Below are 21,321 nucleotides of genomic sequence, written 5' to 3' on the forward strand. Positions count from 1 at the left end.
GGACAAAATCAGAAAACTGATATCTTATTTATCCACAACTTGCTGTTATCAGATTTGATCTGACCAAAAATTTGGGTATCTCTTTCTCTCTCACACATTTATTTCCCCTCTATGAGGCATGTTATGTGATTCTGTAAAACAGACACAGCAAATTGGAGTTTTACACTGAAGAATTCTTATAGAGATCAGACTTCGACTGTTTAATCCAGCAATGACTAACCATGTGGTTTTCATTTACATGCATCAATCCGTCACTTTCTATCTATTATTCATATTACTTTCTCCTTCCGCCAATACAAATAAGCTTTCATCATTCACTCCCTTCTTCCCACCAAAATTGGTTAGTCAACTTGCTTCCATGTAGCTTATGCCAACAATTTCCATGAAAAGGGCTTATTGACCCTTCTATTAATGACCAAATGAAAATGGACCACCTAACTCACACATTCAGAAAATACTAGGTGATATTGTACAACACTGAATGGTATAGTGTGATAAACAGTCAGCACAGTACAGGAAATGCATCACAAGTACCACTAGCATAAAATGGTATCACATGATATATGCTCGGGTTGCAGCATTTCAGGCCAATATATTATGGTACAAACCCATACAAAACCAGATAAAGCGTTTATGCAACAACTCAGGATCTCACCCAAAACGGCTAGCCAAATAGCATTTTTTTGGTTTCTTAGTCCTGTATAAGTACCTAAGATCTCTCCGGCGAATACCAATGAGGAACTAAATATACATCTGTACGGTCCTCACATACTCCCCCCATTTAAGCCCATGATATCCTTGTCAGACTAAGCGTTCAAATCCATTCAAATCTAATCACAAGCACTACGATCAGCCCGTGGTCAACCTCAATGAGCTCACGCTGCAGTGTCCCCTAAGGATGCAAATAGGTCGGGTTGACCCGTGACCCGACCCGACTCAATCCGATCCGTTTAGACCCGATCCAACCCATTTTGGAGGACCCGTGGGGCTGAGTCGGGTCCTAAAATTAGACCCGTTCTATTTTTGGATCAGGTTTGGATTTACTGAATTCCGACCCAACCTGACCCAAGCGAACCGTATATAAAGTATTAAAGTATTACTATAAATAATAAATAAATTGGTTCTAAGAATCCGCTCTTCACTTTGCGCTAGTTTCCGCACATGTAACATAATAAATGTGCATTTTGACTTTGTAAGCTAGATCTGATCATGAGCTACGGCTCATGTTGTAGCTACGGGATGTCCTAATAAATTTTCAAGATTGCCCGGCTAGAGAAGCTAATGACAAGAAGTTTTTTTTTTGAACTTTTTGAGGGAGAGGCAGAGGCTGACAAGATGTCGCTTCCCACTCTTTTTCCTCTATAGCCTCGGCCTACAGCTCATGTTGTAACTGCGGCATGTGCTAATATATTTCCAAGATTGCCTGGCTAGAGAAGCTAATGACAAGACGCTTTTCTTTTTTGAACTTTTTGAGGAAGAGGCTGACAAGATGTCACTTCCCACTATTTTTCCGCTACAGCTATGGAACAAAGAAATGAAATGATTAGGAGGGGAGTGGGAGAGAGAAGCGACAGAATAGACGTTAGTCTCCTTCCGGCCACCCGCTTCACCAACTCCCGAGCCTCGATCTCCCCATCGGCCCCAACGAAGTCGTGCTGGCCGCCATCCTCCTGCTGGCTCACGACGTGCCGACTTGTCAAGAACGGAGCGCAGGAGGTCGAGGAGCTCGACACGGCGGACGAGGCAGAGAGGTTGACAGGTACGGCGGCCAAGGAGGTCGACGATCCGGGAGGCGAGGAGGTCGACGGTTTGGGGGCCGAGGAGCTCGGACATGCAGAGGCGCTTGACAAAGTGCCAGTAGGGACCGTAGGGGGCAAAGGCGAAGCCGGCGGCATTATAGGCGAAGTGGTGGGCGGCGGCGATCTGAGGGTGGTTGTAGATGGCGGTGTCGTGGATCTTGAAGAGCTCGTGAGCGACGTTCGGAGAGGAGGTGATGACGCAGAGGGTGGAGCCGAGCCGGAGGCTGAAGAGGGTCTGGTGGACGGGGGGGGGGGGGGGGGAAGGTGCAAGTGGCCGATGACAGAAAGGGACAGTGCCCCGGTGGGAGGTGGCGGCGGCCGGACCAAGCTTTGGAGAGGGTGGCAAGGAAAAGGATTGAGGCAAGGGATATGGCTGATTTTAGTTGAATAAGCTTTAATGGATTGAGTGATGCACCGGACCAAACGAGCGGACCCGAATCGAACCCAAATTTTTTGGGTTGAAACTGGGTTATACATGGACCCGACCCAACCCGAATGACCCGTTGGGTCTGCTGTAGACCCGACCCGACCCGATTTTTTATTGGATCGGGTATGGGTCCAAAATTAGGACCCGAACAAGAAACTGGGTCGGGTCAGGGTCACTCAGGACCCGGTCCGATCCGACCAATTTGCACCTCTAGTGTCTCCTAGTCCACATGGGCCATGAGCCGGGTCTACTCTGATACCATTTGTAACAACCTAGGACCTCACCTAAAAAAAGCTAGCCTGAAGGTATTATTTGGATTTCTTAGTCCTATATAAGTACCTAAGATCTCGCCAGCGAATAACCTATGTGGGACTAAACACACACCCGCACGGTTTCTCACAGTTTAGTGCTCAGTTTGCTCAATGTTGTTTACTATTTTTTGCTTGCAGACTACTTATAGCATATCTCATTATTTTTGACTAATTATATGGCTTCCCAGATGTCTGTTTAAATTTCCCAAGTGTCTATTTATCTTAGTATTTAATCTAAGATAATGCTAGTTAGCATTAGTTTGCTAGACTTCTTTGGACAGTGCAGTAGACATGTTTTAAGATAAGTTAGCTAGTTGCAAGCACAAGGCAAACCATAGTTATATTTATTTTAGGACTACAGATCTATTTCGAAGGGACAAACAATGTCAAAATGTACAAAATACATCTCAAAATCCACTAGAAAGCAATCAAAAGAAGTTTACATCTATGAAGGATAAAAATCTGATCTCACTTATCTATTCCACCTTTCTTTCTCATTTATATCCCTCTTTAAGAGCCATTTTCACTAAAATTACCAAAGGTCAGCCAGAGCAGGTCAGAGTTCTACACTTCTACTTCTTCATTTTGCCCTAGAAGATTCGAAAAAATGATTATTACACAACAATATGTTAATATTTTATCACAAGGAGGTCATATCACCCTACTGATGGTATCAGATATTTTTGCACCAAATAATTTAAGTTGAAGAATATGTGAAACTGAAACTTCTTAAGCATGACATAAGACAGTATAGGTAATAGAATTATTATATGACAATGAAAGTATGCAAACAATTTTCATCATGGACTGCCAAACTGGGTGTCACCCAGTTCGGCCCATATTGAGCCGACCCGATGACCGGGTCAGTTCGTTTGTGAAGTTCGAAACCGAAACCGAACCCAAACCGGTCAGAATCGGTCCAAATCAATCCTGAACCGGCTGGTTCAGCCCGGTTCCGAACCGGTTCTCCCCCTCTCCTCTTTTTATACGATGGGATCTTGGGAAGGCTTGAGAACCTCTCGGGCCTTCGTTAAATTTTCCTTTCAACCCCCCTGTGGTAAAAAATGCGACAATTCAAGGAGTATCCAACCCAAAATAAGTATTTTCTCTCCCCTGCCTCATTTTCTCCTTTTTTTCAAAGCCGAAAAATGCCTCAAAATTTGCAAAATAAGAAAAGATTATGCCAAAATTTTTTATTTTGGCATAATTTCATGATATGTTGTAGATCTATATGTGATCTACACAATCCCACAACTTTTTTTAATTTTTGAATTATATATAATTTTTAAAATTAAAAAAAATATATTTTTGGATTAAAAAATAACAAATAAAATAAAATTCAAAAAATACTGTAAAATCACAAGCTTATTCAAAGGCATGCAACATACTCTCCAACTAAATTTGGTATCTATTTATTCAAGTTTTGATGCGATCATGAGCATAGTAGTCTAGGCCTAAATTTTAAAAAAATTGAGAAATAAATAGCCTTCCACGCATAGCCGCGAGCCTAAAAAATATAAGCAGCATCTATGATAGAGTTTTATATGGATCTGAGCTCATATTAATTTTTTAAAAATATTTTTATTTAAAAAATATTGTTAAATTTAAAAAATAATTAAAAATATATAAATAATACCAAAAATTATGAAAAATTAGTAGTACGTATTACATAATTCAGAAGTAATTTCTGAAGTAGAAAACATATTTTTATGAATTTATGATATTCAAACATATTTTTAAATTTAAAAATTATTAAAAATATATAGATAAAAAATATGAAAAATTAGTATTATGTATTAGATAAATCAGATGTATTTTCTGAAATAAAAAAATATTTTTAATCATAATAAAATTTTGTTATTTTTAAATAATTGATAAATTAACGTACTTGATAAGCCTGCAAGAATAGTTCGATGCTCCCATGTCAGCACCAAAACTTAAAAATATATTTTTTAGAAAAATATGTTTTTTGCTTCAAAAATTTCTTCTGAATTATGTAATACGTACTACTAATTTTTTATAAATTTTGATATTAATTATATATTTTTATTTTTAAAATTATAAATAATTTTTTAACATAAATATTTTAAAAATTAATTTAAAATATTAATTAGGCCTAGGCCTCTGTGCGCATGATTGCATCAAAACTCAAAAAAATGAACACCAAATTTTGCTAGAGAGTAGCTTGCATAACCCTCAATATGCTTATAATTTTACAGTATTTATATATTTTTTATTTTTAAAATGAAAAATATATTTTTAATTTTTAAAAATTATATATAATCCAAAAAAATAAAAAATTTTATGCCATTGTGTACATCACCCATAGATCTACAACATATAATAAAATAAAGTCTTAATCGAAAATTTTAGCAAGATCTTTCCTTATTTTGCAAATTTCGAGCTGTTTTTTTAAGAAAAAAATGAGGGAATGAGATAAGGAAGAAGAAACACACCTTATTTCGGCTTGGATCTTCCTTCAATCATGCTGAATTGGTATGATTTTCGCAATGACGGGAAGGGGAACAGCCGGTGAGCTTAGAAACGATATTGGGAGGTCTTCCCAGGCCTTTCCAACATGTTTTAATCAGCAAACGAAGGAGGGGAGGGGGCTTAGTTCAGAATCGGGTCAACTCGGTGCGAACCGGACGATTCGCACCGAGTTCGAACGGTTTCGGCTAGTTTGGTCCGATTTCGGCTAGTTTGGTCCGGTTTGGGCATTTTCTAGCCAGTTTTGGGCCAAAACCGACTCCAATAGACGAATCGACCCTGTTTCCACTAGGTCAACTCAGTACAGGCCGAACTGGACGGTTCGGTCCAATTCGGCCTTCCTTGCTAAGAATACTTTACGAATAAAATTTACTGTTAATGGTAGCCATAATTCTAGGCTTAAACCTACAATAAGGTCGATGAAACTAAACCAGTATGAAAGTAGTCAAGAAGTAAGAAGAATGCTAAGAATGGAACAGCATTTAGAAGAGTTAAAAAGAGTTCCATGCAGAACAAAATAATTTAGTACAATAGGTGAAGTAAAGATATTCACATGCGAGGAAGAAGCTCACGAATTGATCCAATTTTACAGAACCAGTTATAACAGGTCTCTTTTGCTTCAGAACATATATCAGCAGATTGAAATTTCTCTGCACACAACATCAAGAAGAATCAGAGGGAAGTAACACTGACAATGAGTATCATACTGAGTTAAATGAACCAAGCCAACTTCAATCATTCTTGAGCCTTTTGATTGTAACTTCTCCAAAAAGGTAGTTATAGATAAGAGTTTCAGGTAGACATTTAAAAATAGCATTTACGGTGAATAATACTAAAAGTTCTGGGCCTTTTGATCTTCTATCCATAGTTATGATAAGAATGAAACTAATATGGGATAGGAGGGCTTGTAGAACATATGCACCAAAATCATTTTGAGGCTAGCAATCCTCTGGTCAACCCGCCTAATGGCTGAGGCAGCAAGTCAGTTGCTTACGTCAGTAACTCACAAAGATGGTGTTACAACAGCCCTCATGAATACCCTCTTTAAAACATCCATCATTTGATTGGTTTCACATTTGAAAACAGCAATATTGGAAAGCAACAATCACTTCACTATGCATATGCATCCAAAAGTATCAAAATATATAACTGTTTGATTTGTTCCCCTTTTCTTTGAACTAAAAACACTAATCTTGCAACCAACACTTGAAAGTAATAAAGAAATATAAGTGAAACAGAAAAAAATAAACAAAGACAGTCGCCTACATTTAGTTCTCTTCAGCATTTCAAGCAATCCATTCATATGGAAAAACGTAACATAATAGCTGCAAAGCTGCAGATTAATCACTTAATTACCTGCTCACAAAATTTCCATCTTTTTCATGCATGCTATCTACACCAGCCACTTACAATAGGATCTCTATTAAACTTGGTGAGGAATTTCCAACATGCAATTGAACTACAAAACATTTTTCAGAAGCAACTTCTTCACTGTTATGGTCCCATCTACGAAGTATGATGATAAATGAGATCTCGAATAGGACAAATCCATCAGGAATAGAGTAAGAAATGTCTCTAAAGTGACATGATTGTCAAATATCATTGACTGATGAAGGAATTCATTAAACTATTGAACACTGAATAGATAACATCGTCAATATGCCTGCGAATATCAAAGTTGTATACGAGAGCACAAATGCACGAGATAAGAATAACAACATCAATACCTATGATGATGTACAATAAACTAGGAAGAATAGGGCTAGAATACATAGAGGAAGCTGTTTAACATCTGCAATAGGCTATAGATTAGCCCCAGGATTGCACCCAATACTGTCAAGACTTTTTGTTTTAATGGCTAGACCTCAGACAGAAAATTGAAGTAGAATAAAATTCACCCCAAATAGATGAGATGAAGCTCTTTATCTTCTGAAGTTGCAAGCAGGTTTCACCTAGCAGAACTAAAGAAGCAAAATGATAGTCGATACAACAGATATTAAAAATACAACTAAATGATGTATGGCTTAAACTGAAGGGATGCAGCGAAATTCATCCTGTCAAAGTGTGAGAACAATGCAGACTCAGAATTTAGTAAAATTTCTAGCACTACAAAGTATAAACTTTTAAGCAAAAACAGCTGGAACATCACAGTGTCAAAACCATGCCATATTTGCTTGCTTTCAAAAAATAATTACATTGAATGCCAGTATCTGTTGAGTTAGTTTGTTAAAAAATAAAAATAATATAAACAACTCTGAGGCCATACAGCAGTCCAGTCAATGTCGAAATTCTGAATTGGAATAGAACTCTTATCAACAACTGAACCAGTCACCAACTACCAACTAAATCATGCATGAATACATACATCTTAACTTGCACCAAAATTAAATGATAAAACATCGTAAGTAGAATACTTGCACAGCCATACATATATTTTTATCCACATTACTTACAAAGAAAAGGATATGATTTGGTGTCCACATCAAGCAGAGCATAACCACAAATTATTAAAAAATCAAACAAAGATAATAAGAATGATGCCATAACAGTTTAATTAATAGAAAGAGATGCAGTATACCAGGCAAAGAATATATCAATGTCCCATCATCAGCATATTCAGCCTTCCTCTTAATGCGCTCCCACACCAAATCACCAAGCATATCCATTATATCTATAACTAAAACAAATAGTGTAGGATAAAACTGAAAACCAGATGTGTCTAATAAAAGCCTTGCAACCTGTAAGAAATACATAAATGTTAGTGACATATAGAGAGACAAAAAGGTAACATCCCCAAAATCATATATTTAAACCAGGTCAGATATACTAAAAAATCTACTTGAAGAGTCTTGAACCTAACAAAGTATCTCATCGATAAATTCATGCAGTTTCCAATTATTTTCTACAACCAAGTCCCAAAGCCATGTTCCTAACTCTAACAGTTTTAAACAAGTTAAGATAAACATATACAGAGAACTAGCATATTGGCTAGGGCTGGGGCATGTTGAGTTGCGGCATCAACAATAAACTATCATGTTCCATGAGATGAAATTCAGCATTCAAACAAACAACATACACACCAACTGGGAAAAAAGGGAAAAAAATGTTCAAGAATGAAACAGTAGAATTTATCATGACTTGATCACACAAGAAAAACTTCAGTAACTTGCAGCCTAGAAAATGTGCAGTTATTGGGACATTAGATTAACAACACATCTGCTGAAACTGTTAATATGCAAGAATAAAAGAATAGAAGTTAAATTGTTAACAGAAGAAAAACTTAGATTAATTATAATTTATCATTACTCAGTGACAGAAGAAAAACTTCAGTAACTTGCAGCCTAGAAAATGTGCAGTGATTGGGACATTAGATTAAACAGCACAACTATTAAATTCTTAATATGCACAAAAAATAACTGAGAACTTCTAAATATCAGAGTAAGTTGCCTAGAAAAAAAATTATATATATTCAATTTGTTCACTTACTCTTGACTTCTGAATTTGTTGTCCTTTGGTTCTAGCACTTCTCCCCCTCTCTTCCAGTTTGGAAAAGGGCAAGGAAGCACAAAATTATGGTAGCATATAAGATGAGACAAGTTGGTTTGTACTTAATAGAAGACAAAGCCCCCACCCAAAAAAAAAAAAAAGATGTTTGAAGGATGCTTTCCGGAAACAACCGAAGCTCTTAAAATACCTGGGCAATAAAGATCATCGTAAAATCACTAACCCCCCCCCCCCCCACCACCCAAAAAAAAAAAAAAAACTTGGCGAAGTAAGCTGGATGCTAAAGAAAATGGAATTATTCTAGTATGGTAACTAAGGGAGTTGAAGTAGCTCATCTTTTAGATTCAGAGATAAAAGAGAATGAGGTCGCAAAGAAGCAAAATTTACAAGTGCCAGAGCTTATCCTACGCGTATGGATACCCGCCTCCTCAATGCATAAAATAGAAAGGCATTTAATTTTTATAGTTGGGTGTGGAAAAGTTTGTGATAGAGTATGCAATTCAGGACCCTTATTGTCCAATGAAAGATAGTTCTTAAGAATTAAGATATGCTCCAAGGATGATGGATAGACATCCCTTATGATCAGTCCTATTTTGGTCAGATTGTGATACGTAAAGTTAATATAAATGAATAATGAATATCGTTGTTGTTCTTGTTGGAGCATTTTGTATGAGGATGTTGTCTTTCCAAAGGGAGAAAAGATACATTTACTCATTGCGGCATTTAGATCAAAGATCTTGAAACCATCTAAAAAATCAATGTGGCTGGAACTAGCCAATCACGAGACTGTGGAACCATGTTGAAAATGTGTTTCAAAAACAGAGGGAACTTAGTTGCCAGAATAAATGGCAGACATAGGAGCAGCAATTTAAAGCACTCTTAGAAAATGAGATTCCAGGTTCCAAATACCCTCATAATAGAGAATAAGTAAATATTCTTAATTACATGCTGTTTGTTAAAAAAGTTGTGGGAATTCAAGAAATGATGAAACAATAATTGGTACAATAAAATTAAGACATGGTTAATTTTAATATAAGGCTATAGTAAATGATGATTATCGGAAGAGGAGGTGGAAGTATGGAAGCAGGTAACATAGGGTGAGTACCACTCCGCATAAATGATCCTAGCTATCAAGGGACTACGTAACAGTAATTGGCCTTGGAAAGATTGCCAACACCATTCTTGCTTACCCTTCTAATCACTACTTACAAAAAGCTTAATATTGTGCTGCTATGTTTCATAATCTGAAGCAAAGTTTAGAAGAGAGAGGCCATGAGTTATAAATGAAACCTCATCCATCACATTATAGCCAGCTTCACGTAGTAGAGCCATAATGAGTCCTTTAGGCTTTCACAAACACCTTAATGCATTAAAATGTTTGAAGGTAGTATAGTGGACCAAGTGTCAAACAATTGGTATGGAAAACTTAGTGAATCTCAAGACTTCAGACAAAACAACAATACTAATAATCAGCACAATAAATCACCCAAAATTCATTAAATAAGAAATGGAAAGATGCAGCACTTTGTAGCATCAATTTCAAAAGTCGTTATTCAAATATCTGTAAAGAACTAGATTAATAAAGAGATGGTCATCATAGTGGTAAAAATGACACAATATTCATGATACAATGAATGATAGTATGTACCAGACATAAACAGGATATCACAGATATACACTAAAAATACAACATGCCAAAACAAAAGAATTATTTTGAAATGCTTGGAAAACCAGATAAAATGTGTTGGCAAGACATTTCTGTCTAGCCTTAGGTAAATTTCAAGCCTTAGAAGCATGTGAGCATATAATTCTTGGCCACTTGGCCAACTGCTATAAGACCCAGAAATTACCTAATTATTTTGATGGAAATCCTCCTGATCAACCATACATGAGCTTGCTCAAGGACAGTCAAAACAAGAAAAGAAGAGTGGAATAGGATAGTAGAGAAATTACCTAAATATTTTAATTAAAAACCTCAGCTTTAATCATAGATAATATAAGTTTAATCAAAAACAGATAAAACAAACAATAGAGTGTAAGCTAGTAAACATTAAAGCCTGATAACGCAGCATAAATTTAACAACAAATTCAAAAAGCATGTAACAAATATGCTTACCTTGATGGATAACTTCAGAGCTTTGATGCGATCATCAGCCCTCCATGCTTGGGAAATTTCACCTTTAAGTTCTTGTAATCGTGAAACATATTCCTGCCTCGTGATTACCTTTTTCTCCTCCCTCACAACCATTTCTGGGTCATCCAGCTCCTCCATATGCATATCTGCCAAAGTCTTATATTCTGCAAATTCCCCCATTAAAAATAAATAGATATGAATGGCAGGCCCTAACAGACTCAATTGCATTCACTAAATAATATCTTAGGTAGTGATAATTTTCGATGTTTAATAGCTCTACAGGACAAACAAGATGAAAATGGCTGCATACCTTTGCTGTTTCTTGCCAAAATATCTGATGTCTGGAAATAGAAGAGAGATTCAATATTACTGGCAAACATCACAAGCAAATGAAGTAATAAAATCATAAAAATATTCATTCTTGAACCAGTTGAAAAAATAAAAGAAAGTAAATTTTGTCTTTTAGTTGAAGGGATAAATGATTGTTGATTTTGAAGCTAATAGTTGAAGTAGTTTATGTGAAGATGCAGTACGAAGTGACATCAAAAAAAATTAAATCATTTTTTATGAGAAACTTTAAGCTCTTCACCTTCAGTTACAAAACCGACCTGAAGAATTACATGAGATCAGAATGACCATACTTCAATATTTACAATTCTTTTTCCTTTTTTTTTTTGAGTAAGACCCTTTTTTTTAATAAAAAAGGTAAAAATGCTTTGACTTTTAATACTTTCAAATACCATGAAAACTGACAAACTCACAAATGAAACAGATATCATGTTGCTGCAGGAGAACTTCTGCATCAAGGAACTTTTGAAAAGAGCCCATTCTTTTGTTGACAAATGACCATCTTCACTAGAAAGGATTCTTCTCAAATCACCATCAACATGTTTTCCATCTTCAACACATTCTGCTACATCGGTGGTCCGTACTCTTAAAGGGTCATCAAAATCAACCTTCTCACAACCAGCAACACCCTAGTATATATCATAATAACACCTCTTGTCAAGCATGATAGATATTTATATCACACTGCTATTTCAATAGGCCATATACCAGTCTTTGTGATTTATGACAGTTTGATGATTAAGACTTTATGCCTTGGGAACTACAATAAGAGAAAAAAGTTAAAAAGGGACAATGCCATTCAATCAAAAAGTATAAGAAACACACTCATGAAATTTTTTAGCCTCATGAAGAAAGATAATAAGGACGAAATTCAGCAGAAAAAACTAAGAAAAAACCCCAACAAACTTCCTGGAAATTCTTTAGGCTCCACTACTTATCCAATCAAAAGCCATCTCCAAGTCAATCTCTAATAAAAGTTTTGAATAACAGCACATTGTGCTTTCCTAACATGCAGTTCGTCCTTCAATTCGACCCTTTGCCTTGGTAGTATGTCTGATCTTCCACCAAAAATAAAATGAATAACATAAACAATATTTAAAAATAAATAAACACGCTCCTCTTTAATGTCATAAGTCTTTATTTTCCCACCATAACCAACAAGGTTTGCTCATGGAACAACCATACAATATCAAGTTTCACAATAGTCATATTTATCAACCATTATTTGACTTGGGGTATAGCCTGCAGCCATGAGTAAATAATGATATACCGTCTTTCCTGTACATCTGATCTTTTTGGCTTATTTATTTCTGTGTCTATCAGATCAAACAAAACCAGTACCTTTTCACCCTACAATGTTTTCTTTGAAGGTTTCTAGGGACAATCTTTCTATAGTCTGGCCTGCTTCAAATTCAACTCTTATCATTGTGCGAAAGATCAGTATTGGTGATGCTAATATCCTCTTCTATTATAATGGCAAATCTTGTGCCAAACATCAAAAATTCAAAATAAGCAACCAGAGATTTTCTTTGATCCTCCATACAGTTAAACATAGAAATAAAACAAACAAATTATTCTAAAGCGAGAAGAGTATCCATGTCAAGACAAATGATGGCACCCGCTTTCTAAATTTTTTCCATCCTCCACTTTTCTTGAAATATTCCTCTCCACTTCTTGATCAGACATGAAAATCTTTGTTAAGTAGCCCCTAGACCCTTTCTTAACTCATTAATTCTTCATCTAGGACTCATAAAGTGACTAAAAATGCTACCATCATGAAGTGACATCTGGGGCTTCGGATTAATTCAAGATTTCAATAACTCAGACCACTCGAATCAAGATTACCATCAAATCTTTTTTTTTTTGGACTCGTAAAATTACTGAAAAATTGTCATGTATTATAAGCACCAGCTGGGGCTTCAAATTAAATTGAAGATTTCAAGAAGTGCAAGATTATGACCGAATCTCTGATTTAAAACCAACAAAACGGCTAAAAGGTTATCACCCATTAAGTAGCAACTGGGACTTAAAACCACTAAATTCAAGACTACCACCAAATCTTTCGTTTGAGACTCAAAAAACGACTGAACGCTTGCCCCAAATTACGTAGCAATTGAGGCCAAAGACTTGTCTAGCAAAAAAAAATTGAGGCCAAAGACTTTATTCAAGATTTCAAGAACAGACCACTAAATTCAAGAATACCATCAAACCTTCGCCTGCGACTCACAAACTTACGGAAAAATTACCACGCATTAAGTAGCACTTGGGGCATGAAATTAAATTCAAGATTTCAAGAAAACCTAATAGTTACCTACCAAAAAATCTAGAAAAACTCCAAGAATCGAAATCACAAAGACGAAAGCGTAGTGGATTTCTATTCAAGAGCAAAGCAAATCGAGAGGGCAAGGGAGAAGAAAGAACCTGGGACTGGGACGACGAGAAAGGGCACGGAGCGAGTGGATGATCGAGGGCAGGCACGCGAGGGAGCGCGGCGGCGATCTCTTCTCCTTCGTAATCGCGAAGGCGGAATTCCATCAGACGAGAACGCCGGAGAGGCTCTCTCAAACCTTTTCTCGTCCCTCGCGGCCTCGCCGGTTCTTTAACAACCGCAGAGCCTACCGACCGACCGCCCCTTCTATATTTATAGGGTGACAGAAGTGGGAGCAACGTGTTCCGCAACGTTCTAATCGCCGTTCGGGCGGATCGGCTTGACTCAGTGGTCAATGGGACCCACTTAGGATTTAAACGGCGATCGTGGATTTGATGCAGCCATAGATATGGACGGCAATACAAGCGTCGAACCCGTATGCATTCGCAGAGCTGCCAAATAGATATTCGTGTTCTTAGGGTATGAACACCATCCTTTCTCGAGGCTTACCGGCTCATATCATTGCTAGTTGGAGGCTGGTTTAGGTAGACGGAATTAAGTGCTAAAATGCTACAACATTACAAGAGCATGGTGGTGGGGACCAATTTCTTTGGATATAGAGGGAACCTGATTTGGATGTCTTGGTGAGGTGATATAGAGGGAACCACACCACATGGTTACTGCGTTTCAATTTGAAAATTTCTTTGGATTGTTGTGGAGTAATCTCAAAGCGAGCATAAGTTTATCAATTCCTTCGAATCAAAGGTATACGAGCTAGTCAAATGTACTCAAATGGCATTAGCTATTATATATTATTTCCTTACTCGACAAATTTGATCACTTATTCTCCGACAAACTTCGAAAGAAAAAATAAAAAAATAAAAAAAGAAATTCTCCCATGACAAATATGAATTAATCCTAGCTATATCAATATATTGAAAATAACCGGAAAAGAAACTTCTAATCAAGCATAGTTGCACATCCCATATGAGCAGAAGCTTCCCTTCTTACACCTGTTCTTGCAGCCCCCACAGTTCTGGGGATCGAACATCACGTTGACGCATCTGCCGCTGCAGCATGTCGTCCCGTATCGGCACCTTAACCCACATTGCCCGCAGTTGAGGTTGTCCTTCATCACGTTCACACACTTCTTCTTGCAGCAGTCTGGGCCGGAGCTTCCCTTAGCACGGCAAATCCTGGGGAACCTATCGCATGTCATGGTGGCTCTGGGTTTATACTGGGCGAGGAAACGGCTCGTTCCTGTAACCGGAGATGATTCATCTTCTGAAAAGACTTCGTCGGAAGACGGTGCCATGGTTGGTTGTTCTTCATTTATACTCGTGGTTGCAAAGGCGAGAGAGGTGGCGAAAGCCATGGCTAATGCCATAATGAAGAAAGACCTTGCCATCATTCCTAGCGGTAGATGAAGATATACAAGCGGCAACAGGAGGGGAAGAAGGAGAGAAGGGTCTGTGGCTCTGTGCTACTGGACTTGAGAGGAGAAATGAGAAGAGGAGGTTTGGGATGAGATCTGGGAGGGGAGGATGCATGGTGGGCTTTTATAGGGGAGGATTTGAATGAAGTAGTAAGAGCCGGACCAAAAGGTTGGCATGGAATTCAACGCCATGGTTGCATTATTTTAGTACTTCATGAGGAATTCGTTTCATTCAAGTAATAACGAAGTTAGGCCTCCTTGTGGAATGTCGTGGAGCCTTGCTTCAAGAGGCACATCCAGGGTTATCCAGTCTACTGCCAGGGATTCTTTTATAATTCATGGATGGGTGGGTCGTAACCTCAAGTACAAACTTATAATGGTCCACGGCCAATAAAATTAGGTGTCCGCATGGGGAATTAGCACGCATACTTGGATGGGCATTGGACCTTCCGCTCGTGGTTCCAGTTTTCTTGATTTCTTGTATCAAGTCTTCGTTTCCATGCGAACCGTGATTTGGCCAATGCACGGCTTGAGCCGGTTAAAAAGTCGATGGCCTTGCAATATTGTCCCAACATTTTGGCTTCTTTCTGTTACTTGGTTCTATTGCAATTTTTATGCTTTAAGGTCGAAAAATAAATACTGGACAATAATGTTAGGCACATAGATTGTCCATCCTCATAATACCATGCAAATTTGGTGACTTGATGTTGATATGTAAAAGAAATCATGTTCCGCTATTCCTACTATATCTGTTGGAATGTAGAGTGAAAAGATATGCTGCTGTGAAAGATATCAGGGATTCTAGGGATGGCAGGTGCTGTCAATTAGATTTTAGGTATATGCCAGAGTGGTGAGATCGAAATAGTAGGCTCAAATATGCACGAAGATAGTAACTTACCCCAATAATCCTCCAAATTTTGATTGTTGCATCTGACTAAGAATCAAAAGGTGTAGTTGTTGTCTATATACTGCATACAACAATGAATGAGCAGGGTCGATGATACATTTATTCCACACTATTCTAACCATGCTCCATAACCAACTGCTCCAAAATATATAGATGGTCGACAGTTGACAGTTAGACCTCTCGAATTCAAGAATGCAAATTATGGGGGATCTGAACTCAAGATCAATTTATTCTAAATCAATTTAATGAATATATTCGGGATATATAACAGGATTGGAAATTTACGGCAGCTTCCTCCGTCGTTTCCAAGCCCTAGGAAGCGAGTTCGTTAATCCTACCTTCCTCGGATATGTCAATGCTTTGAATACGTAAAAGGGAGTCAAATATTCGGCACCATTCCGTTGGAAGCCCATTATTATATACATGTCGCTCTTTCTTCGTTGTCTTAGACCGTTCGCGTTTTGACTTTTTGATCAGGAATTAATGGATCAGCTGTTCTTCTACAATCTATCGTGTATCGCTGGCCACGTAACACGATTTGAGGGCTGATGATTCCGTTCCGCCAGCTGATTTTGGCTTTCCTTTCTGAACAAATTTAGGCAACACCCACATCTGCACCACACGTGGGTCCCACATATCAAGGGGATTTGGACTTAGGTGCCCGCACGTGTTCCTTCTTGCCAAGCAGGTGCTTGTTTACCTCTTAATCCCCTTCCCCCAGTAGGACTATTTGAAAGTTTCCATTAAACTAATGTGAACATGTTCATGTTACATGCAGGCGGTTTCCAGAACCATGGATTCCATTGGCCGTCAAGACCTGGGAGTGGGGCCGGACCCACTCACCCATGGGAAATCCCAGTACTCCGACTCATATTTCTCACCGCTTCGTCAATTCTCTCTCACGGGTCCCACTTTTCACCAGCCTCCCACTTTCCTATCTATGCAATATGGATTGCGTTAATATTGGATCATTGAGTTTGAGTCCGATATTATACATTTTGATGCCCTAATTATTCAACATTATAAGTTATTGGTTGCCCTAATTATTCAACATTATAAGTTATTGGTTGTGCCATGCACATCGTGGATCCATATGTCGCATTCTGATGCGAAAAATAAGTCGGAACATTAGCTCTTCCTACCTATCTATTTTAACAAATATTCTCAACAAATTGAAATTTTTCATTATATTTTATTTTATTTAAATATTTTGCTTTCTGAAATATATATTGTAGGAGTGAGACTAGCTGGTTGAACCCAGAACCTCTCACAAGTCCCATGATCAGCTGGCACTTCATGGATTTCTATATTAAAATTATTTTTTCATCTGTCTGCACTTGTTTTCATTCTTGCTGTTTTTCTTCTATTTTTTTTGGCTTTTTTTTTTTTCAAAATACATGCCGCGTGCATGGATGTGCTTTGATAATCAAAAGGGCGAGACTAATAAACAAGCATGCAAAGCACATGTTAACTCCTTCGACAAATATAATACATGGCATGTTTGTATATGATATCAATCCCAACGTTCACTGATTTTCATCGATTAAATAGATTATACCCCACATATGAATCTTAAAAATTGAGGTGTTTAGAAAACAATCTTTTGGAAAGCAAGTTACTTTTATGCAATGGATGCAACCTCGCTCATTATTAGCTTCTCGTGTGAGAATCTATTTTTATTTGGGCCTCGACCGGCATCGATTGAGCTAGGCTAGCCGTTAGACTGACTGCATGCATGGCAGATGGGATGGGGCAAGAAGACTTCCAATGGAAGTCATCTTTCTTCCCTGGTTCCGGCAAGAAAAAGGAGTTCGAGGGCGCGCTGGACTCTGACGAAATACTAGAACTTGATCTATAAATTCAGCTATTCTCGTATCTCTAAGCCTCAAGCTCACAAAATTTTACTCAATCACCGGTAATAAAAGTCAATTTGCTCTATTTTTTCATTGAGACTTTTCGCCAAGCCAACATCGATCGATATCTCTCCAGAATCAAGTATGGATCTCCGATCCTCTTCGACAACCTTCTTCTAGTTCTAAAACCATCATCAATGGTCTGATTTGGTTTTGTACTGGTTGCTTGTTGGATTTAGCCGCAAGAAGGATGTTTTGCTTCGATTTTTTTCTTTCTCTATTTTGTTGTCTACCGTTGCCGGTTGTCGGCCGTCGATCGTATTGGGTGTATGAGAATCCTTACTGGGTTGTAAACCCCATACCATCTATTTATTTTTTCCTTCAGAGTTGCACGATGCTTAGTCTCAGATGTGCCGGCTTGGAGTTTCAGCGATGGAATTTTTTATTAGTTGGTCTTTTTTTTTTATGCCAAATAAATAATTGAATATTGTATAACTGAATCTGTTTGATAATTTGAATGCGGTGGTATTATTTAGTTAAACTATCTGGCCATTAATTATCGAGTTATTGAATATTTCGGATCATGTCTGATCTTTAGGGGCAACCTTTTAGGGTTCATGCCATCGGGTGCATGCATGATATGCCTCGTTTAGTTCGAATCTGTACGTCGCCTGTATGGTCGACGTCGCCTGTACTTTCATCCAAACTGAAGGAAAAAAAGGGAAAAGAAAGAAAGAAAAAAAGACAAAATAAGCGGCCATGCAAGCTGCATTAAATCAACAGAGTCTCTCGTACCCATCCTTCCATGAAAGCACCTAATGCCGGCAGCCATCCACCATAACAAGGTTGCGACAATTCCATCTGTATTTGCCGGAGAAATCCCCTGAACTGATAGACAAAATTCATCTTACGTACCTTTTCGATTGTTATACATGTTTCGCTCATGCATTATTGGCGAAGTAGACATTTTAGACACCATTCCGGCCCGTTGGCAGACCTAACTTCCCTGTTACTTGAACGAACTGAAAAATGCTGAAAAAGCAAGCAGCCACCGTTTAAAATCTCAGATCAACTCTCCCTCCATCTAAACCCCACGCTATAAATACCCATCACCCTCTTCTGACTCTTCCCATCGCCAATATTCCTCTCTCCTCCTTAATCGGCACTTGCAACTCCTTCAGGTTGTTCTTCCAATAGAAATGATGGCTAGGTTTTTGTTCATTATGGCATTAGCCATGGCCGTGGCCGCCACTCTTGCCTCGGCAGCAACTCCTAATGAAGAGGAGGAACGCTTAACCACTGCATCATCTTTCGATGAACCCCTCTCTTCCGATGATGGTTCTCCGTCAGTAAGGGGGATCATGAGCCGTTTGCACGCCGGCCAATACAATCCGGGAGCCCCCATGACTTGCGATAAACATCCCAGGATATGCCGTGCCCCCGGAAGCCCTGGCCCGGATTGCTGCAGGAAGAAATGCGTGAACGTGGACTGGGACAGGCTCAACTGCGGGCGGTGCGGCAAGTGTTGCAAATACGGGCAGACATGCTGCAGAGGCCGATGCGTCAACGTGATGAACGACCCCAAGAACTGCGGGCACTGCGGCAAGTGTTGCAGCTACGGACATACATGCTGCAGTGGCCGATGCGTCAACGTGATGAACGACCCCAAGAACTGCGGGGCATGCAACAACAAGTGCAAAAAAGGTGGTGTCTGCAAATACGGGATGTGCGACTACGCATAGTTGATCGTTATAATTGGCTCCCAGTTTCATACATTTTTATCATATAATACTTGATATTTTCTCATATATGTACGTAACTATATGAGGTTCGTATTTTGTTAATCACCCATCCGTGTTATTTCATGCATGCAACTATAGCAACCAGACTATAAGGGAATAAATACATGCAATAATGTTATTCAATATATATACCTACTTTCGGTTCCGTATATGAAATCTCTCGTAGGTACATCGATCTTAGCGGCAGCTCTATGTGAAGGGCTTCTCTTGAGACTGTCAAGTTTATTTGATGAACCGCATGGATGAGACTCCGCATACAGTCCGTTCTAGGCTAGCTTGCTTGGTCATAAGCATGTTTGGGTATTGGATTTGTGAAAGCAACACCAGATGGTACTTTTTGATATACAAATCATGAAGCAATGTCTTCTTAATTACTAGCTAGCTGATAACCTAACAACTTATATGGTACAATAATTGAATTTTTTTTCTTAAACAAAAAAGAGACCACCCTGGAGTCGATGTGGCTAAAAATGGGACAATTTTCATTATATATGATTAAACAGGCTGATAAGTTTTCATGTATTTATGGGGAAGGAGAGTACAGTTTTTAACACAGGCGTGAAGGAGGTCTTGCATGTACAGTACCTTCATCACAGAACAATCCCCTTCTGTATCTCAGCAGTCTTGTGTATCCATGCTCTTCGTTTTTTCTCAAAAAAAAAATAAAAATAAAAGAACAATCCTCCTGTTGTATGAACGTCCAGATGTAAAATTAAAGGGTGCGCCCACTGCATTTAGGCCCTGTTTGCTTCTTTTGTCTTCTTACAGACTAGATCCTTCCATATATACCAAGAGCCTCCCATTCAATTCTTATTTTACCTCGGCACCTTTTCTATGTTTCAGCAGCTTCCAAGTTTTAGATGACTGGTCCAAGTGATGTCAAGAACCCCTGATACAGAATAAATGGAAATCTTCCCACAAAAAAAAAAAAGAGGAAGAAAAAGAAGGAATATAGTATAAGTGGATAATCCATGAACAAACACTCCTTGATACAGGATAAGTGTTTAACCCAAGTAAAAACACCCCTGACGTAACCCTTGATGCGGAGAATTTCTCTATCCTCGTCCTCCTTGTGGTAGTCCTCCTGGAGTTCAGAAAGATTGCAACGTTTCACGTGCAAAAGAATGACGTGGTATAACGACACTTTGTGCCGTGATGATCGATAGAAGACAAACTCTCGAAAATCCATAAACTCCTATTGCAACTGTGGAGATAGCCACCTAATAAGCAATCCATAATTAAGTTAGGGAAAAGAAAAAAGAGTATTGTGTTAGAAGCAATCTCAAATCCCTACATATAAACGTCAATTAATTTCCTTCATTCCTTTCAGTCCTTTCGGGAAGAGAATTTTGCTACTCCGTTCAATTGGGAGATCCGATCGTGCCTCTTTTTTCTATTGCTGTTGGCCAGCTACCACCTGCTGTCTTTTTCTTGTGTAAGGTCAAGATGAGTGTATGTATCAGCAGTGGGAGATACATGCATGAGGAGAGATGGATTGAGGGTAGCTTGGGAGGCCAGCTGGAGCTTCTGCGACGAGGTTGGAGTGGAAGTTGATCTCTATGCCGTCGAGGAGCAGTACTACGAGGTGGATGACCGGCCAAATCCATGGCAACTCAAGATACATGGGCAAAGATGTTCTCCAAAAAACAATAAACAGAGGCTCGACTTAAAAGTTTCCAGAAAAAGGCGTTACCTAGCATCAAGATTTTGCTTAGCCGAAGTAATCCCTAGGAAGAAGGAAAAAAAGATTCCGGCCTAATTACCTCCATGGGCACTGGTGCATACCATGATTGACATCGGATGAGGATTGATACTCGGTCTTACTTAAGCATCGAAGATCTAAAAGATTGATGTCATATGAGATCATACGAGGATTGATCCTTGGACCTACTTAACTATCTAAGATCTCTATGATCCTCGGTCCTACTTAACTATCTAAGATC

General features: G+C 38.5%; 3 protein-coding genes across 5 annotated transcripts in view; 1 reads left to right on the forward strand and 2 right to left on the reverse strand.

Moving 5' to 3' along the window:
• The window catches only part of LOC103700360 (VPS35 endosomal protein-sorting factor-like), a 46,434-nt gene extending 32,798 nt beyond the window's left edge, over positions 1-13,636 (reverse strand). For 2 of the 3 annotated variants that reach the window (XM_008782335.4, XM_008782462.4), the window contains exons 1-6: positions 13,435-13,636; positions 11,427-11,642; positions 10,976-11,006; positions 10,648-10,829; positions 7,606-7,765; positions 5,581-5,677 (exon numbers count right to left, since the gene is read on the reverse strand). In XM_008782335.4, the coding sequence (XP_008780557.1) occupies positions 5,581-5,677; positions 7,606-7,765; positions 10,648-10,829; positions 10,976-11,006; positions 11,427-11,642; positions 13,435-13,548 (800 nt within the window). In that variant the 5' untranslated portion in view covers positions 13,549-13,636. The remainder of the gene's footprint in view (positions 1-5,580; positions 5,678-7,605; positions 7,766-10,647; positions 10,830-10,975; positions 11,007-11,426; positions 11,643-13,434) is intronic. The other variant, XM_026802139.2, reaches the window with a different exon arrangement.
• A 709-nt stretch (positions 13,637-14,345) lies between these two features.
• Positions 14,346-14,789, reverse strand: LOC103701849 (stigma-specific STIG1-like protein 1). Its single transcript, XM_008784057.1, has one exon. The coding sequence runs from the start codon at positions 14,787-14,789 to the stop codon at positions 14,346-14,348; it is 444 nt and encodes a 147-aa protein (XP_008782279.1).
• A 4,022-nt stretch (positions 14,790-18,811) lies between these two features.
• On the forward strand, positions 18,812-19,318 carry LOC103701841 (stigma-specific STIG1-like protein 1). The gene is made up of 2 exons (XM_039130585.1): positions 18,812-19,119; positions 19,204-19,318. The coding sequence occupies exons 1-2, from the start codon at positions 18,812-18,814 to the stop codon at positions 19,316-19,318; spliced, it is 423 nt and encodes a 140-aa protein (XP_038986513.1).
• Positions 19,319-21,321: the final 2,003 nt, after the last annotated feature.

This window comes from Phoenix dactylifera, chromosome 9 (assembly GCF_009389715.1).
Source record: "Phoenix dactylifera cultivar Barhee BC4 chromosome 9, palm_55x_up_171113_PBpolish2nd_filt_p, whole genome shotgun sequence".
Lineage (NCBI taxonomy): Eukaryota > Viridiplantae > Streptophyta > Magnoliopsida > Arecales > Arecaceae > Phoenix > Phoenix dactylifera.

What these genes read in the sequence shown, in the direction of transcription:
- LOC103701849 (XM_008784057.1), bottom strand. Translation starts at nt 14,789, where the DNA reads ATGGCAAGGTCTTTCTTCATTATGGCATTAGCCATGGCTTTCGCCACC.
- LOC103701841 (XM_039130585.1), top strand. Translation starts at nt 18,812, where the DNA reads ATGGCCGTGGCCGCCACTCTTGCCTCGGCAGCAACTCCTAATGAAGAG. An exon ending in TGTTGCAAATACGGGCAGAC is followed by an intron (nt 19,120 to 19,203) that starts ATGCTGCAGAGG and finishes CTACGGACATAC; the next exon opens with ATGCTGCAGTGGCCGATGCG.